Source organism: Salvelinus alpinus, chromosome 23, assembly GCF_045679555.1.
Source record: "Salvelinus alpinus chromosome 23, SLU_Salpinus.1, whole genome shotgun sequence".
NCBI classification, from domain to species: Eukaryota; Metazoa; Chordata; class Actinopteri; order Salmoniformes; family Salmonidae; genus Salvelinus; species Salvelinus alpinus.
In genome coordinates this window covers 20,959,431-20,978,226 of record NC_092108.1, presented here as the reverse complement: position 1 = coordinate 20,978,226, position 18,796 = coordinate 20,959,431, and the positions used below count along the sequence as shown (strand labels likewise).

The following is an 18,796-nucleotide window of genomic DNA, read 5'->3' as shown; positions in this document are numbered from 1 at the left end:
ACTTGAACCCCATTGAAAACCTGTGGTTTGAATTGAAGAGGGCAGTCCATAAGAGCAGACTAAGGATATTAAGGATCTGGAGAATTTCTGTATGAAGGAATGGTCTTTTCCAATCTCATAAAACATAGAAAAGGTTTGTTGTTGTTATCCTGGCAATGGGAGGGTGCTAGAGTATTGCAAACTGGGGGGCCAATAATTTTGATGCTTATCTTTTTAGATTCTTTTGTATTACTTGTTAAACAAAATCTCTTTCTCGGAACAATTGTGTTAGTATAAAATAATATATTTTCCCCATTCTTTTTCAGCGTACAATATAGCTCAGTATTTGTGTTATTTATACAATATTTTTGCTCATCTTTATCAAGGGTGACAATAATTATGGACCTGACTGTATATACATGTACTTAATATGGCCCGCCACATCATGGCGGGCCATATTAAATGATACCGTGGGACCGCGTGTTTGACACCCTTGCACTAACCACTATGGAAGATTAAACGCATCATGTCTATGGTCTCTGTATTTGCCAAGATAAGTGGAAAATATGTAGACCGAGTGTGTGCATTGTGCAAGGTACAAGGAGAGAGGGGTGGTTAGACGTGCTCTGTATTCCAAGAGGATGATTCAAATTTGCAACAATGTCAGGTGACATGGAAAAGAGGGGACACATTGTCTACGTTAATATCAAGGTATGTTGTTGTTTATGTTACTGACACACATGTAGACTACTTGTAAATCTTAACACTTTTGAAAACAAGAAAATATGCACACCAATGGCATTTTAGATCTGCATTTACACAAGCAAAAGAAACAACATTATTTTGGTCCATGACGATATTGCCCCAAATAGAAATGTATGGCCATATTGAAAACATGTTGCTGTGAAAGGTCCAAACAAACACAACATAATGACCAGCTAGTCTACTGGTGATTTCTCTGAAAGGGAGTGTGATGGCTGAATGAAGGTAGTGGCTGGTTATCCTTCCTTGCTTTCATTCATCACCTTTCAATTCAACCACTCCTCAGGTATTCAAGAACTGTTACTCAGGGAAAGACCTGTTGGAGGAGAAACATGTTTTCATATAAAGAAGGGAGAAGTTGTTAAGGAGCAGGTCTATAGCCTACACACAATGTCGACTGAAGAAGGTATTAGCAGCGTCTACAGTAACTAAAAGAGAAGCAACTCAACTATGATAGCTACCTGTCCATCAAGGAAAATGTAACACCTAATTATTAAACAATAACTGGACAAAGAAGTCAAACCAATTAAGTGGTTCATTGAAGCAGAGAGAGAAGAGAGGATCTCATGTCAAATGCTGTTGAAGTAATATGGCTACAGGTTCACCTGCCTCACCTAAAGCCCATTCTGGTGGGATGTTCCTATAGACCACCAAGGGCCAACAGTCAGTATCTGGATACTGTAATATGTGTGAAATGCTTGATAATGTATTTGATATCAACAGAGGTATATTTTCCGGGTGACCTAAATATTGACTGGTTTTCATCAAGCTGCACACTCAAGAAAAAGCTTCAAACTGTAACCAGTGCCTGCAAACTGGTTCAGGTTATCTCTCAACCTACCAGGGTATTTACAAACAGCACATGAATGAAATGATCCACATGTATTTACTAATTCTCCAGAAATCTGCTATAAAACAGTATCCACATCCATTGGATGTAGTGATCATAATATAAACTCAGCAAAAAAAAAGAAAAGTGCCTTTTTCAGGACCCTGTCTTTCAAATAACTTCACAGATCTTCATTGTAAAGGGTTTAAACACTGTTTCCAATGCGTGTTAAATGAACCAAAAACAATTAATAAACATGCACCTGTGGAACGGTCGTTAAGACACTAACAGCATGATAAATTCCTGTGGATTGATAAGGAATATAAGAAATGTATGGTTGAGAGGGATGAGACAAAAGGAATGGTAAATAAGTCTGGCTGCACAGCTTTTTGGCAAATTAAATCATGTGTCTAATCATGTGACTATTGAACAAAAAGAAGAAGAAACTGCACTATGAAACAAAGATAAAGGATAATAGCAAAAAAGCTTTGGAGCACCTTAAATTACATTTTGGGCAAAAAGGCGAACTCGGCTCCATCATTCATTGAATCAGATGACTCATTCATCACAAAACCCACTCATACTGCCACAACTTTAATACTTTTTTTAATTTGCAAGATTAGCATGACCTGCCAACAAGAAACTCTGAACTTAACACATCCATGCATAACTGACCAAATTAGGAAAGACAAGCATTGTAATTTTGAAGAGGAGGAAGAGGTGAACATTTATGTTTTGTCTATCAACAATGACAACCTGGGTCTGACAACTTGGATGGAAAATTACTGAGAATGATAGCGGACTATATTGCCACACCTACAGTACTTGCCGTCTCTACAATATCAGCCTACAGGAAAGTGTGTGCCCTCTGGCCTGGAGGGAAGCAAAAGTCATTCCTCTACCCAAGAAAGGCAAAGCACCCTTTACTGGCTCAAACAGCCGACCAATCATCCTGTTACCAAGCCTTAGTAGACTTTTGGAAAAAATGTTGTTTGACCAGATACAATGCTATTTCACAGTAAACAAATGAACAACAGACTTTCAGCATGCTTATAGGGAAGGGCATTAAATGTGTATGGCACTTACACAAATGACTGATGATTGGCTGAGAGAAATTGATAATAAGAAGATTGTGGGAGCTGTTTTGTTTGACTTCAGTGCAGCTTTTGACATCATTGATCATAATCAGCTGCTGGAAAAGCGTATGTGTTATGGCTTTACATCCACTGTTATATTGTGGATCAAGAGTTACCTGTCTAATAGAACATAAAGGGTGTTCTTTAATGGAAGCCTCTCCAACATTTTTGGGACAAATCATTCACTAAACCCTAAACCTCAACTAAATCTTGTAATGAATAATGTGGAAATTGAGCAAGTTGAGGAGAGTAAACTGCTTGGTGTAACCCTGGACTGTAAAATGACATGGTCAAAATATATTGATGCAGCGGAAGCTAAGTTGGGGAGAGGTCTGTCCGTAATGAAGTGCTGCTCTGCTTTCTTGGCATCGCTATCAACAAAAAAAGTCCTACAGGCCGTATTTTTGTCACACCTGGACTACTGTCCTGTCCAATGGAGGCTGCTGAGGGGAGGACGGTTCATAGTAATGGCTGGAAAGGAGTGTCATGGCTGGAATGGAGTGACTATGAGCCGTCCTCCCCTCAGCAGTCTCCACTGGTCCAGTCATATGGTCAAGTGCCACAAAGAGGGCTATTTACAATTGGCCCATAACAGAGCCGCACGGCTGGCCCTTAAATGTACACCGAGAGCTAACATGAATAATATGCATGTGACTCAAAGTAGAGGAGAGATTGACTTCATCACTACTTGTATTTGTGAGATGTATTGACAAGTTTTGGGACACTGTAAAGTCCATGGAGAATAAGCTGCCCACTGCACTGAGGTGAGGAAACAGTCACCACCAATAAATATACGATAATCGATAATTTTAATAAGCATTTTTCTACGGCTGGCCATGCTTTCCACCTGGCTACCCCTACCCCGGCCAACAGCTCTGCACCCCCCGCAGCAACTTACTGCCTCGCCTGGTTCACCAACTACTTCTCAGATAGAGTTCAGTGTGTCAAATCGGCGGGCCTGTTGTCCAGACCTCTGGCAGTCTCTATGGGGGTGCCACAGGGTTCAATTCTCGGGCCGACTCTTTTCTCTGTATATATGAATGATGTCGCTCTTGCTGCTGGTGATTCTCTGATCCACCTCTACGCAACTCTGTGTTGTTGTTTTTGTCGCACTACTTTGTTGTAAATGAGAACTTGTTCCCAACTGGCTTACCTGGTTAAATAAAGGTGAAATAAAAAAACGTAATTGTTGAACGCACCGAGCTGTCTGTTTAAATGACTAGCACATAGCTCAGACACCGATGCATACCCCACAAGACATGCCACCAGAGGTGTCTTCACAGTCTCCGAGCCCAGAACAGACTATGGGAAATGTACAGTACTACATAGAGCCATGACTACACATAACTTTATTCCACATCAAGTAACTCATGCAAGCAGTCAAATCAGATTTTAAAAAACTATAAAACTACACCTTATGGAACAGTGTGGATTGTGAAGAGGTGCACATACACACACACATATGCTAACACACGCACTCTGCACACACGTTCGTAAGGATTTTGTATTGTAGATATGTTGTAGTAGTATGTAATGATGTGTTGTGAAGTGTAATGTTTTAACTGTATGTAAATTGTCTTAATATTGCTGGACCCCAGGAGGAGTAGCTGCTGCCTTGGCAAGAACTGATGGGGATCCATAACAAAAAAAATACAAAATAAAATACTCCTGAGGATGAGATGGCCAATCAGCAGTCTAGAGGATGAGCTGGACAATCAGCGGTCTAGAGGAGGATGAGCTGGACAATCAGTGGTCTAGAGGAGGATGAGCTGGCCAATCAGCGGTCTAGAGGAGGATGAGCTGGACAATCAGCGGTCTAGAGGAGGATGAGCTGGACAATAGGAGGATGAGCTGGCCAATCAGCAGTCTAGAGGAGGATGAGCTGGACAATAGGAGGATGAGCTGGCCAATCAGTGGTCTAGAGGAGGATGAGCTGGCCAATCAGCGGTCTAGAGGAGGATGAGCTGGCCAATCAGCGGTCTAGAGGAGGATGAGCTGGCCAATCAGCGGTCTAGAGGAGCATGAGCTGGACAATCAGCGGTCTAAAGGAGGATGAGCTGGACAATCAGCGGTCTAGAGGAGGATGAGCTGGACAATCAGCGGTCTAGAGGAGGATGAGCTGGACAATCAGCGGTCGAGAGGAGGATGAGCTGGCCAATCAGAGGTCGAGAGGAGGATGAGCTGGCCAATCAGCGGTCGAGAGGAGGATGAGCTGGACAATCAGCAGTCTAGAGGAGGATGAGCTGGACAATAGGAGGATGAGCTGGCCAATAAGCAGTCTAGAGAAGGATGAGCTGGACAATCAGCGGTCTAGAAGAGGATGAGCTGGAGAATCAGCGGTCTAGAGGAGGATGAGCTGGACAATCAGTGGTCTAGAGGAGGATGAGCTGGCCAATCAGCGTTCTAGAGGAGGATGAGCTGGACAATCAGTGGTCTAGAGGAGGATGAGCTGGCCAATCAGCGGTCTAGAGGAGGATGAGCTGGACAATCAGCGGTCTAGAAGAAGATGAGCTGGACAATAGGAGGATGAGCTGGCCAATCAGCAGTCTAGAGGAGGATGAGCTGGACAATCAGCGGTCTAGAGGAGGATGAGCTGGCAACAACGTCTAGGAGGATGAGCTGGACATCAGTGGTCAGAGGAGGATGAGCTGGCCAATCAGCGGTCTAGAGGAGGATGAGCTGGCCAATCAGTGGTCTAGAGGAGGATGAGCTGAGGATGGCCAATCAGCGGTCTAGAGGAGGATGAGCTGGACAATCAGTGGTCTAGAGGAGGATGAGCTGGACAATCAGCGGTCTAGAGGAGGATGAGCTGGACAATAGGAGGATGAGCTGGACAATCAGCGGTCTAGAGGAGGATGAGCTGGACAATCAGCGGTCTAGAGGAGGATGAGCTGGACAATCAGTGGTCTAGAGGAGGATGAGCTGGCCAATCAGCGGTCTAGAGGAGGATGAGCTGGACAATCAGCGGTCTAGAGGAGGATGAGCTGGACAATAGGAGGATGAGCTAGCCAATCAGTGGTCTAGAGGAGGATAAGCTGGCCAATCAGCGGTCTAGAGGAGGATGAGCTGGCCAATCAGTGGTCTAGAGGAGGATGAGCTGGCCAATCAGTGGTCTAGAGGAGGATGAGCTGGACAATCAGCGGTCTAGAGGAGGATGAGCTGGCCAATAAGCGGTCTAGAGGAGGATGAGCTGGCCAATCAGCGGTCTAGAGGATGAGCTGGCCAATCAGCGGTCTAGAGGAGGATGAGCTGGCCAATCAGCAGTCTAGAGGACGATGAGCTGGCAAATCAGCTGTCTACTTGCGTGAATATGTTTTATGACCAGTATATAGGGGGAGAGGTACATTGGGTTACGCCCATACCATTCCAACACATAAAAGCTGCTAACCATTTTTTGAAGGAAAACTATTTCACTCATATTGTAATTATAGGTCATATTTCATAGAAATATGGACACTGGACAATTACTTTAAGAGAGGTATTGTTATGGATTTGGGTTGGTATGAGCATTACAAGAAGATGGCAGTTCTTGTTCCTACCTCTAGGTTTTCTTGTTCCTACCTTTAGGTTTTGTTGTTCCAGCTTTGGGCCCTTTTCTTTTCAGAACTGTAGGATAACACTAAAATGTAGTGTGCAAACACAGCAGACTTGAAGTGCTGAAAGTGTTAACTGAATCCTGTTGTCAGTGGTAGCCTGGTGAAGCCAGACTGAATACTCAAATGGTTCATTCACAAATGCTGAGCGCATCATTCAGTCTGGTTTAACCAGGCTGTGTCAACGATACAGTGATATAAGATGGCTCCAGGCACGGTGAACAAACAGCCTAATGCCAATGAATGAGGAGGTAATTAGCAGAGCTGCAGAGATTACAGTGCACCACCTGATATCTCTAAAGCATCTGCTTTCCTCAAGGCGTTTCCATTGTGTTCACACAGCTAAGGCTAGCTAATATTTGAATGCGCAATGGGGACTTATTTCACAAGATGAGCAATATTTTACTGGTAGATTCCGCTACTGTTAATGGCAACAACAGTGTTTTGTGGTGGATAGTTAATGGTATAGAATATGCAGGTACTCTGGCGTGTGCACACTTTTGTGCTGACACGGTGAAACTAGACTTGCACAGTACTGTACATGTTCCATTGCATGGTGGTGGTTTTACCCTTTCCCAACGATCTCCCCAGGCCAATGCAGCTCTTGTTAGAGCATGTGGTCTCCATAGCAGCCCATTGGGTTATTCAATAAACATTCAGAGTAAATTAATGAACCTGCTCACTTTAATCCAATAGGAATCCCTTTCAAAAGTGGTACACTAGTCATGTCCTGTTTCAACCCTTAAATACTGCACAGTACAGAATGTCCATCATATAGTATTGTGAGTAATCAATCGCATTTCATCATGAAAAGGTGTAAAAGATTTGGGGTGATGTTCCATGGAGTGTGTTGGTTTAAAATAGACTGGTATTGGAGTATCTAAACATTCACCAGACCACCATCAGAAATGTTCTATGAACACTAGGAAGCATCTAAACAGAGTCTGTTTATTTGTCTTTTTCTATGGCTTCATTTACTTTTTAATATATACGGAACCTATGAAGTGTTTGTGTGTAGGCCAGAGAGAGAGACAACGAGAGAGAAATATAGTTGAAGTCGGAAGTTTACATACACCTTAGCCAAACACAAATTTCCTGTCTAGATCAGTCAGGATCACCACTTAATTTTAAGAATGTGAAATGTCAGAATAATAGTAGAGAGAATGATTTATTTCAGCTTTTATTTCTTTCATCACATTCCCAATGGTTCAGAAGTTTACATACACTGAATTAGTATTTGGTAGCATTGCCTTTAAATTGTTTAACTTGGGTCAAATGTTTCGGGTAGCCTTCCACAAGCTTCCCACAATAAGTTGGGTGAATTTTGGCCCATTCCTCCTGACAGAGCTGGTGTAACTGAGTCAGATTTGTAGGCCTCCTTGCTCGCACACGCTTTTTCAGTTCTGCCCACAAATGTTCTATAGGATTGAGGTCAGGGCTTTGTGATGGCCATTCCAATACCTTGACTTTGTTGTCCTTAAGCCATTTTGTCACAACTTTGGAAGTATGCTTGGGGTCATTGTCCATTTGGAAGACCCATTTGTGACCAAGCTTTAACTTCCTGACTGATGTTTTGAGATGTTGCTTCAATATATCCACATAATTTTCTTGCCTCATGATGCCATCTATTTTGTGAAGTGCACCAGTCCCTCCTGCAGCAAGGCACCCCCACAACATGATGCTGCCACCCCCGTGCTTCATGGTTGGGATGGTGTTCTTCGGCTTGCAAGCCTCCCTCTTTTTCCTCCAAGCATAACAATGGTCATTATGGCCAAACAGTTCTATTTTTGTTTCATCAGACCAGAGGATATTTCTCCAAAAAGTACGATCTTTGTCCCCATGTAAAGTTGCAAACTGTAGTCTGGCTTTTTTATGGCGGTTTTGGAGCAGTGACTTCTTCCTTGCTGAGCGGCCTTTCAGGTTATGTCGATATATGACTTGTTTTATAGTGGATATAGATACTTCTGTACCTGTTTCCTCCAGCATCTTCACAAGGTCCTTTGCTGTTGTTCTGGGATTGATTTGCACTTTTCGCACCAAAGTATATTCATCTCTAGGAGACAGAACGCGTCTCCTTCCTGAGCGGTATGACGGCTGCATGGTCCCATGGTGTTTATACTTGCGTACTATTGTTTGTACAGATTAATGTGATATCTTCGTTTGGAAATTGCTCCCAAGGATGAACCAGACTTGTGGAGGTCTACAATTTTTTTCTGAGGTCTTGGCTGGTTTCTTTTGATTTTCCCATGATGTCAATCAAAGAGGCACTGAGTTTGAAGGTAGGCCTGGAAATACATGCACAAGTAGACCTCCAATTGACTCAAATTACTGTCAATTAGCCTAACAGAAGCTTCTAAAGCCATGACCTAATTTTCTGGAATTTTCAAAGCTGTTTACAGGCACAGTCAACTTAGTGTATGTAAACTTCTGACCCACTGGAATTGTGATACAGTGAATTATAAGTGAAATAATCTGTCTGTAAGCAATTGTTGGAAAAATGATTTGTGTCATGCACAAAGTAGGTGTCCTAACCGACTTGCCAAAACTATAGTTTGTTAACAAGAAATTTGTGGAGTGGTTGACAAATGAGTTTTAATGACTCCAACCTAAGTATGTAAACTTCCGACTTCAACTGTATGTACTATATGAAGGGCATTTTGTACTGTGCAGTATTTTCCTTTTAAGGATTGAAACAGGACATGACTAGTGTACCACTTTTGAAAGGGTTTCCTATTGGATTAAAGGCCTCTTTAATCGTTAATATCTAATGAGTAGGGTGGGGATATTGTACACCATATTATGATTTAATTAAGATATGTTTGGCTTGTCTCAGTGTATTTCTCTTGACCCCATTTGAGTAGTAGTTGGGAACCTGTTTCTCAATAGAACACTGCCACCTTGTGGTTAAAGTACAGTCTCTGTCTCGTGCAGAACCTGAGCTTGGTACTCAGCTGAGGTTTCTTGTCTCCATGCATTAATTCACCAATCACCATGAACCTGCTAATTGAGTATTTCCTGGAGTGGTGTAGTCTTCTTTAGCCAACAGCATAGTTAGGGTAGGCCTGTAACGAACATTGACTAGCTAGGCCTGTTACGACTTACGATCCCCCCCAAATGGGTTAACCTTTAAGGTCTACGGGCTAGGAGACCCGTGTTTGAGACTGGCAATGGGCGTTACACTGTCGCCGTTCGCAACGATCGCTACGTTGGTGGCAGGAGTGGGATGGTGCCTTGGGGGCCATTGGAGAGGAGTGCACACGCGAGGTACTTGGTATAGTGAATCGTGAAGTACTTGGTAAAGTGCAGCGTGGGGACACGCTCTCCCGACCGGAGGGGATAGTGTAATGAGCCTTGCCTAAGTAGGCATGTTATGACCCCACGTCTTTAGCTGGGAGACAAAGGTTCGACACCCGCAAGGGACATTCTTCTCACTGAATATCATATGTTTATCTTCATGAATAGGCCATATGATTAATACTGTTAATATGCCCGTTATTACATGACATTGTTATAACCGTTTAATAGTGTATACTTGAATGATATCGGTGCATATTGAAGGATGATTGCTCCATCTGTCTCGGGCTATTTCTATTCTCACAGTACATAAAGAATTTTGTACCAGGGTACATTAAATGACGTTGGTCTTTACGCCGTCAAGGGGAGTGTTGCGCTGCTGGAGACATCATAGCGCAGGCGTAGACTCGGGGGGTATGCTTACTGTACATGGCCATTGATGCCGCTGGATAAACTAAATCAGCTATGTAAATAATAGTGACTGGGGCGGTGGAGCTAACATGCCGAATTCTATCACAGCTTAACATGAGAAGATAATACATGTCATCTGGGTTTACTTTATCCGGTTGACAAAACCACCGCGGCCGTCCTTTTATGCACGTCTCGGAATTTGGCTTTGACAGCTCGCCGGATGGTTTTCTTCATTTGACGCACGAATAAAATCAGACGACGTGCGGTTTTTCCTAATAACCCATTTGGGAAAAACGGGTCATTATGACCTTAGTATCCTCCTCTAAAAGAAAACCATTGGATTGCCTTTACGCAACAGCGTTCTGCTTGCATTTCTTGCTGTGGATTTTATGCGCCGCGTCCGGAGAAGAGCTTCGTCAGTTCAGCGTTGAGGTAAGATACATGGCCTGCTATTGCTTCGCGGTGGTTCATAATAAATGACAATGCACTCTCCTGTGCTCGAGTGGCAGAACATTGCGTGTGGACGAGGGTTGCTGTTATTTATCTGGCTACATTATCACATAACATGACCAGATGACATAGCAACATTGTATTTGATGCATGTTTCAAGATGCATGGAACGTCGAAATTATTATCCGTTCTATATTTTTTTACAAGTCAGAAGAACAACATCCTATGCTTTTCCCATTGCTTTGTACAGCGGGTGAGAGGGAGGATGGGCGACCATGAACGAGATGGTCCAGCGCCCATCCTCTCATTCGATCTCACTGCAATATTTGTTATCATCATACAGTGCCTTGCGTGTTCAGACCCCTTGGATTTCTTCACATTTTATACTGGGATAAAAATGCATTCATTTGTCATATTTTGTCAACATTCTACACAAAATACTCTGTAGTGTCAAAGTGGGAGATTTTTTTTTTTTTACCATAAATAAAACATTCTGAACCAAAATACAGTCGTTATATATTCAGCCCCTTTGTTTACGTAAGCCTAAATTATTTCAAGAGTAAAATGTGGCTTAACAAATCACATAAGTTACGTGGACTAACCCTTCCTCTGTCCCCCATACATACAACAACTGTAAAGTCATTCATTCAAGTATTACATTTCAAGCACAGCTTGAAATTTTCTTAGTAAGGTGGTGGCTGCATCATGGTACGGGTATGGTTAATATCTGCAAATACTGGTGAGTTTAAGGATAAAAAGTAATGGGATGGAGCTAAACACAGGGAAAATCCAAGAGGAAAACTGACATCAGTCTGCTTTACACCAGAGACTGGGAAAGGAATTCACCTTTCCGCAGGACAATAGCCTACAACACAAGACCGAATCTACACTGAAGTTACTTACCAAGAAGACAGTGAATGTTCCTGAGTGGCCAAGTTAGAGTTTGGACTTAAATCTGCTTGAAAATCTATGACAAGACTTGAAAATTGCTGTCTAGCCATGATCCCCAACCTCTTGAAAATGTTAGAATATTTTTTTCAAAAGAATAAATGGGCAAATATGGTACAATCCATGTGTGCAAAACTCTTATAGACTTACCAGTGGTTTAGTGGTGCCTGAGACGTAGGTATACTCTAATTGTGGAAGTGGGCATACTCTAATTTTGACAAACATTTCCCAAACGGTCCCTGTGGCGAGGGAAAGGCGCCCTGTTTGAAAAATTCTATGACAAACAGTGACATAGGCTATACTCCTAAAATGATAAATCCCATATTGGTCTTTCACAGTCAGGCCAACCCAAGCTGTACTGTAAAAGTAGGCTAATAATAAAGGTACAGGACGGCAGGCAGGCTCAGGGGCAGGCAGAGTGGTCAGGCGGGTGGGTTCAAGGTCAAGACAGGCAAGGGTCAAAAACCAGGAGGGCGAGAAAAAGAGAGGCTGGGAAAAGACAGGGGTTCCTCTAGGGGTTCCACCTGGTGCACTACCTGGTTGACCGGGGTGCCGGCGGTGAAATTCGGCAATGAGGGCTGGGTCCAGGATGCCTTTAGCGGGGACCCAGCACCTCTCCTCCGGGCCATAACCCTCCCTGTCAACCAGGTACTGGAAACCCCTGCCCCATGATCAAACCCTCAGGAGGTGTCTCACCGTGTACGCCGGACGGCCATCGGTGACACGGGGAGGAGGGGTGGGCCTGGAAATAGAAGACAAGGGACTGTGAGTCACAGGCTTGATACGGGACACATGAAAGGTGGGGTGTATATGAAGGGTACAGGGCAACAGAAGACGAACATCAGAGGGGCTAATGACCTTGGAGATTGGGAAAGGCCGATAAACCGGGGGGACAGTTTGCGAGACTCCACCCGGAGGGGCAGATCCCGGGTGGAGAGCCATACCTTCTGCCCGAGACGATACCGGGGAGCCGGGGTCCGATGGCAATCCGCTTGTCGTCGATACCTGGAGGTGGTCTTGAGGAGGGCTGACCGGGTGGTCTCGGGTTCCTGGGTAGTAGTCGTGGGGCTATAGTGGCGGGACAGTGCATCCGGCTTGACATTCTTGGATCCCGGCCGGTACGAGAGGGAGAAGTTGAACCGTGTGAACAACAGGGCCCATCTGGCTTGCCTGGAGTTGAGGCGCTTGGCGGTGCGGAGATACTCCAGGTTCTTGTGGTCAGTCCACATGATGAACGGATGTTCCACCCCCTCCAGCCAGTGCCTCCATTCCTCCAATGCCGTCTTCACCGCGAGAAACTCCCGATTCCCCACATCGTAGTTCATTTCCGTGGCGTTGAGGCGATGGGAGAAGAAGGCGCAGGGATGTAGCTTGAGGTCAAGGGCAGAACCCTGGGACAGGACAGCCCCCACTTCGACATCCGAAGCATGGCCTACACCACGAACTGACGAGATGGGTCCAGATGAACCAGGATGGGAGCTGTGGTGAAGCAATGTTTGAGGTCCCGGAATGCCCGGTCAGCAGCTGGGGACCACGTGAATGTAACCTTGGGCGAGGTGAGTGCTGACAGTGGGGAAGCCAGGGTGCTGTAACCCCGGAAAAGCGGCGGGGTTAAAGCGGCGATAGAAATTGGTTAATCCCAGAAAACGTTGCAGCTGCACCCTGGTCGTAGACTGAGGCCATTTCATCACTGCTCTCACCTTCCCGGCATCTGGACACTCCCAGTAGAGATGATGTAACCCAGAAAGGGGGTGGTGGAGCGATGGAACTCGCACTTCTCTGCCTTCACAAACAGCTGATTCTCCAGAAGGCGTTGAAGGACCTGCCGGACGTGGAGCAAGTGTTCTTGAGGAGAGCGGGAGAAGATGAGGATGTCATCAATGTAGACGAAAATGAACTGGCTCAACATGTCGCGGAGAACATCATTCACCAGAGCCTGGAACACAGCAGGGGCATGGTGAGGCCAAAGGGCATGACCAGATACTCGTAGTGGCCACTGGCCGTGTTGAAGGCGGTCTTCCACTCGTCCCCCTCTCATATCCGCACCAGATGGTAGGCATTCCGTAGATCCAGCTTGGAAAACACAGTGGCCCCCTGGAGCGGCTCGAAGGCCGAGGAGATGAGTGGTAGCGGGTAACGGTTCTTAACCGTAATGTCGTTGAGTCCCCGGTAGTCAATGCACGGGTGCAAGGTCTTGTCCTTTTTCTCCATGAAGAAGAAGCCTGCGCCAGAGGGAGAGGAAGAGGAATGGATAAATCCAGCAGCTAGGGAGTCCCCAATGTAGGTATCCATAACCTTGGTCTCCGGTCCCGACAGAGTACAGACATCCTCGGGGGAAGCGTGGTGCTAGGAAGAAGGTCAATCCCGCAGTCATAGGGTCGATGCGGTGGATGCGACGTCGCCCGGGCCTTGCTGAACACCTCCTAGAGGTCCTGGTACTCCGCGGGACTGGCGGAGAGGTCCGGGGCACGTTCAGAGCCCCCAGGAAGACGTCCCGGGGCAGGTTGTGCTGACTTCAGGCAATAAGTGTGGCAGAACGGGCTCCAGTCCACGATGGCACCAGTAGACCAGTTAATGAGGTGATTGTGTGGTTGGAGCCAGGAGAATCCCAATACCACGGGAATCAGAAGGGACTTGATGAGCAGGAAACTGGATAGCCTCGCTGTGGTTCCCTGACACACGTAGGTGGATGGGAGTGGTGTTGTGGGTGACTCGGCCTATAGAGCGCCCGTCCAGCTCTCTAACGTCCATGGGAATGGCAGGGTAGCGTCCAAAAAACTCTTGTCGGCCCCAGAGTCAATGAGAATCCGGAGAGATTTGGATTGGTCTCCCCACAGTAGAATGGCATGAAAATGGGTGTGAGCAGGGGAAGCAGGAATGTTCTCCATATGGCCCACCAGAGTCCTTGCTCCTACCGGTGAGCCTGGCTTCTTTAGAGGACAAGAGGACACAAAATGACCAAGAGTCCCGCAATACAGACAACTCTTCGTGTTGATCCTGTATTTCCGTTCCCCTGGCGACAGCCCAGCTCTGCCTAGTGGCATAGGCTCAGGAAGCAGTGAGTCGGCCGTCTTCGGGCAGCCCTCGGGGCAAGTCGGGAATCCTTGGTCCTCTTGGCAACGAGACCGTCGGGAGCTTCCAAGTTGACTCGGAGGCAAGGTGGGATCCTTGGGCGTGCGAGTAAAATCTAATCTCCTCTCCTTCCATCGTTCCTGTAGTCGCCCATCGATTCGGATGGTCAAAGCGATAAGGGAATTGAGATCCGTAGGTAACTCCCGGGCAGCAAGCTCGTCTTTGACCTCCTCCGAGACGCGTGCAGGAACATATCAAACAGTGCTTCCTGGTTCCAAACACTCTCCGCTGCCAACTTGCGGAATTCCACCGTATTGTAAGCTACACTGCAGAAGCCCTGCCGAAGCTAGATTAGCCTCCGGGTAGCTTCTCTCCCGGAGAACGGTTAGTCTGAATCCCTCCAGACTAACACATATGGCCGGCTGCTGTTCCCATACAGCAGTAGCCTAGGTGAGAGCCCTTCCGGACATCAGCGTGATGAGATAGGCTATCTTGGAGCGATCCGAGGGGAAGGAGGAAGGCTGAAGCTCGAAAATGAGGGCACACTGAGCTAGAAATGCCCGACAGGTGCTCGACTCTCCACCGAGAAGGTGGAGTGGCCGATGAGACGGCACTGTTAGCAGTGGGGTTACTGAGGAGCTGTGGGGTTACCACCGTGCTAGGCTGCCTCCCAGACAACCCGAGGAATTGCTCCAGCAAACCGTCCAATGCCCGGTCATGGCTATCAACCAAAGTTTGGACCCCCTCCATAAGGCCACGAAGCAGTTCCTCGTGCCTCCCGATAGTGGCTCCTTGGGAGGAGATGGCGTCGCGCAGCTGGCACGGGTCTGCTGGGTCAGTCATGGCCAGTTCTTGCTTTCAGGATCAGGTAAGACCCAGATGAAGACCGTGTCGAAGTATTAATATTTATTACAGCAACAGAGTCGAAGGTACAGGACGGCAGGCGGGGTCAGGGGCAGGCAGAGTGGTCAGGCGGGCGGGTTCAAGGTATAACAACACAGGGGATAATGGTGAAGATGGGCGACACCTGGAGGGGGGTGGAGACAATCACAAAGACAGGTGAAACAGATCAGGGCGTGCCAGCCTACTATTGAAATAGATAAATTAGGATGTCAACTGATTCAGAAATTCACAGGTTTCAGAATTTTTTTTTTTTTCCCCAGTTTTTTTTTTACATAGAACATCCAATTTTGTTGTATTTCTAAGTCCACAACAATGCTTAAACCACATCAGGAGACCACTTTTTAGGTCTGGGAAAAATAAGACTTAAAGAGTGGTCTCCCTTTCAGGCACCTAGCACTGTTGTTTGGTTCTTTCTATAACGCACATGAGATGGAGTTGGCAAAACAAATGGCCACTGGATTGATGCAAATAATCACAATATCTTTCTGCCAGGTAGGCATAGGCTACTTTGTAGCTAGTTAACATTTAATTGAGAAGGTTTTTGGGAAAGACTTTCCATCTACCAGAAGACGGTTAGGCCTATCATTAGCATCGCTATATTTTTCCTTTTACTTCATGTCTTACCTTGCTTTAAAGTCACCTATAGACAAAATTCCACCATAGAAAGGTGGAAGCAATTATTTAGTAAAGACTCAAATCAACTTTTCATTGTCTAGCAGCAAAAGGCATTATCCTAGTCATATTAGCAACCCATGATCGTTGTAGCATCTTTAGATCTCCTGTCTTTCTAAATTTCTAATGGATATTTCAATCTCTGTCCATGAAACCTCTAGCATGTGTGTTGCGCATTTTAGAATGTTTTTTCAAATTGTATTTTGGAACATTTGCGCATAGGCCTACTGCCATGTGCACATTGCTGCACTTAAAATGTGAAGAAATAATAGTTTATCAACATTTTTAAGCTAAACATTCTGATCTGTTCCATCAGCCTTATTAATTGATATGTCTTATATCTCCACTATACTACTTTGATACGCATCGTGGGGCTTAATAAGTGAGTATACGCAATGCCCACAAAAGAAAGTGGGTATATGGCTTATACCTGCGTATACCCTCTGCTACACCACTGGACTTACCCAAGAAGACTGACTCTAAGCTGTAATTGATGCCAAAGGTGTTTCTAACATGTATTGACTCAAAACATATGCAACGACTATATTTTAGTTATTACATTTTTATAATGTTATTTTGTGTAGATTGTTGAGAAAAAAATGAATCCCACTATGTAACACAATAAAATGTGAAGAAATCCAAGGGGTCTGAATACTTTTGCAAGGGACTACTATGCTATAAACTATTATTCTTTGTCAAGGGAAATTTGGTGGGTTTATGGTTGTGCAGATTAAGATGTGATCCAAGTTGCGTAATGGGATAGGGTTGAATATCTTGTACCATATTAATTGCTGCTGTCATATTCTCTGCATAGGCCTAGCCTACCATAGGCTATTCTCTCTCATCCCATCCCAAGTCAAATGGCACAATCAAATTCCTTATTCAGTCGTGGGAACCAGAACCCGGGCCTTAGCTATACACAGACAAAGCAAACAACCAACTAACTAACCAACCAACCAACCAACCAACCAACCAACCAACCAACCAACCAACCATTGGCTACATATGATTAAGGGATGGTGGAAAGATGGACAAACAACAACAATGTGTTTGGCTCAATGAGGAGCGGAGCGGGAGAGATAGAGATACAGGGATTGAGGGAGAGAGAGATATATGGAGGATTAGCGGGAGCATCTCATAGGATGGGTAATGATGGTGATGGCGAGGCAACAGCAGCTGGTTGGCGTGCGGACAGCTGTGGTGGAGCGTGGCCGCCTGCCTAGCTGCCTCGTGGCTCTCGGATCCCATCAACGGGGATAGGATCTAACAATGACCCCTGGTCGACACTCAATCTCTACTGAATGAAGGAGTGGCAGTGTCACTCTGTGTGGGCGGCAGCTTTGAGCTGTGTTGGTTATAGGCAGAAACACTGAGTGAATGTTACTGGAAAGGATGTGGGTAACTGGGCATAGCCATATGGGTTACAATGTTCATCCTTGAATACTGGACTTTTGTCCATCTTAATATGCAGAAAATATGAACCTGAACTAGGCCCTTTCTCTGTCAGTGTCACTGTGTGTGGGTGGCAGCTTTGAGCGGAGCGGTGGTGGTTATAGAAAACAAGTGTTACTGTAACTCTGGATACTGTTGGATGTGGCTAACAATGTTCAGGTTGGAACAGAGGTACTTCTATCCAAAGAGTTCTCCATCAATTATGAACCTGAACTGTATGATGCAGAGATTCCCTGTATGATAGGCTACTGAACAGCTTCTACTCCCAAGCCATAAGACTGTTGAACAGTTAATCAAATAGACAGCCGGACTATTTGCATTGACCCGCTTTAAAAACACTTCTCTCTTGCACTGGCTCTATGCACACTCACTAGACTCTACCCCCACACACATACCACACTGACACCCGCACACACACAAACTACATACGCTCACACACAGAAAACACACACATGCATATTAACGCCACACACACAGACATAGTTTCACAGACGCTGCTACATGTACATACAACCTCAATTACCTCCACTGTTTTGTACCCCTGCACATTGACTCGGTACCGCTCTTCCGTTATTAAATATTTTGTGTTACTATTTCATTTTTACTATGTTTTTAAAAAACTTGTTAACTCTGCATTGTTGGGAAAGGGCTCGTAAGTAAGCATTTCACAGTAAAGTCTACACCTGTTGTATTCGGCGCATGTGACAAATAAAAATGTATTTGATGCAGAGATCAGTTTGACTCATACTAGAGACTTTATGAACAAGGACAGACCTTTCTCCCTATCATTTCTCTCGGTTACGATTACCAAAATGTAGCTTTGTTATAACTCATGTAATAACGATATAATAGCAGCATTGTCAGCTTTCTTTCAGATATGAATAAGGACAGTAATGCATGAATCTCTCCCTCTCTCCTCCCTCCTTTCTCCTGTAGGGATGGCTACAGAAGTATGGCTACCTTCCCCACACAGACCCCAGAATGGCTGTCCTGCGCTCAGCCCAGACCATGCAACAAGCCATCGCAGCCATGCAGCGCATCTACGGCCTCAATGTTACAGGGACACTGGATGAGAGGACCACAGAGTGAGTAGACACACAAACACACGGACACACACACACCAAATCAAATTTTATTGGTCACATACACATGGTTAGCAGATGTTAATGCGAGTGTAGTGAAATACTTTTGCTTCTAGTTCCGACAGTGCAGTAATATCTAACAAGTAATCTAACAATTCCCCAACAACTACCTAATACACACAAATCTAAAGGGGCGAATGAGAATATGTACAT

At 45.2% G+C, this 18,796-nt stretch overlaps 1 protein-coding gene across 4 annotated transcripts in view; it reads left to right on the top strand.

Annotated features, from left to right (window-relative positions):
- The first annotated feature begins 9,980 nt into the window (after positions 1 to 9,980).
- Positions 9,981 to 18,796, top strand: part of mmp16b (matrix metallopeptidase 16b (membrane-inserted)) — a 42,519-nt gene continuing 33,703 nt past the window's right edge. For 3 of the 4 annotated variants that reach the window (XM_071361494.1, XM_071361495.1, XM_071361493.1), the window contains exons 1-2: positions 9,982 to 10,436; positions 18,438 to 18,586. In XM_071361494.1, the coding sequence (XP_071217595.1) occupies positions 10,308 to 10,436; positions 18,438 to 18,586 (278 nt within the window). In that variant the 5' untranslated portion in view covers positions 9,982 to 10,307. Of the gene's footprint in view, positions 10,437 to 18,437; positions 18,587 to 18,796 lie in introns of all 4 variants that reach the window. The other variant, XM_071361496.1, reaches the window with a different exon arrangement.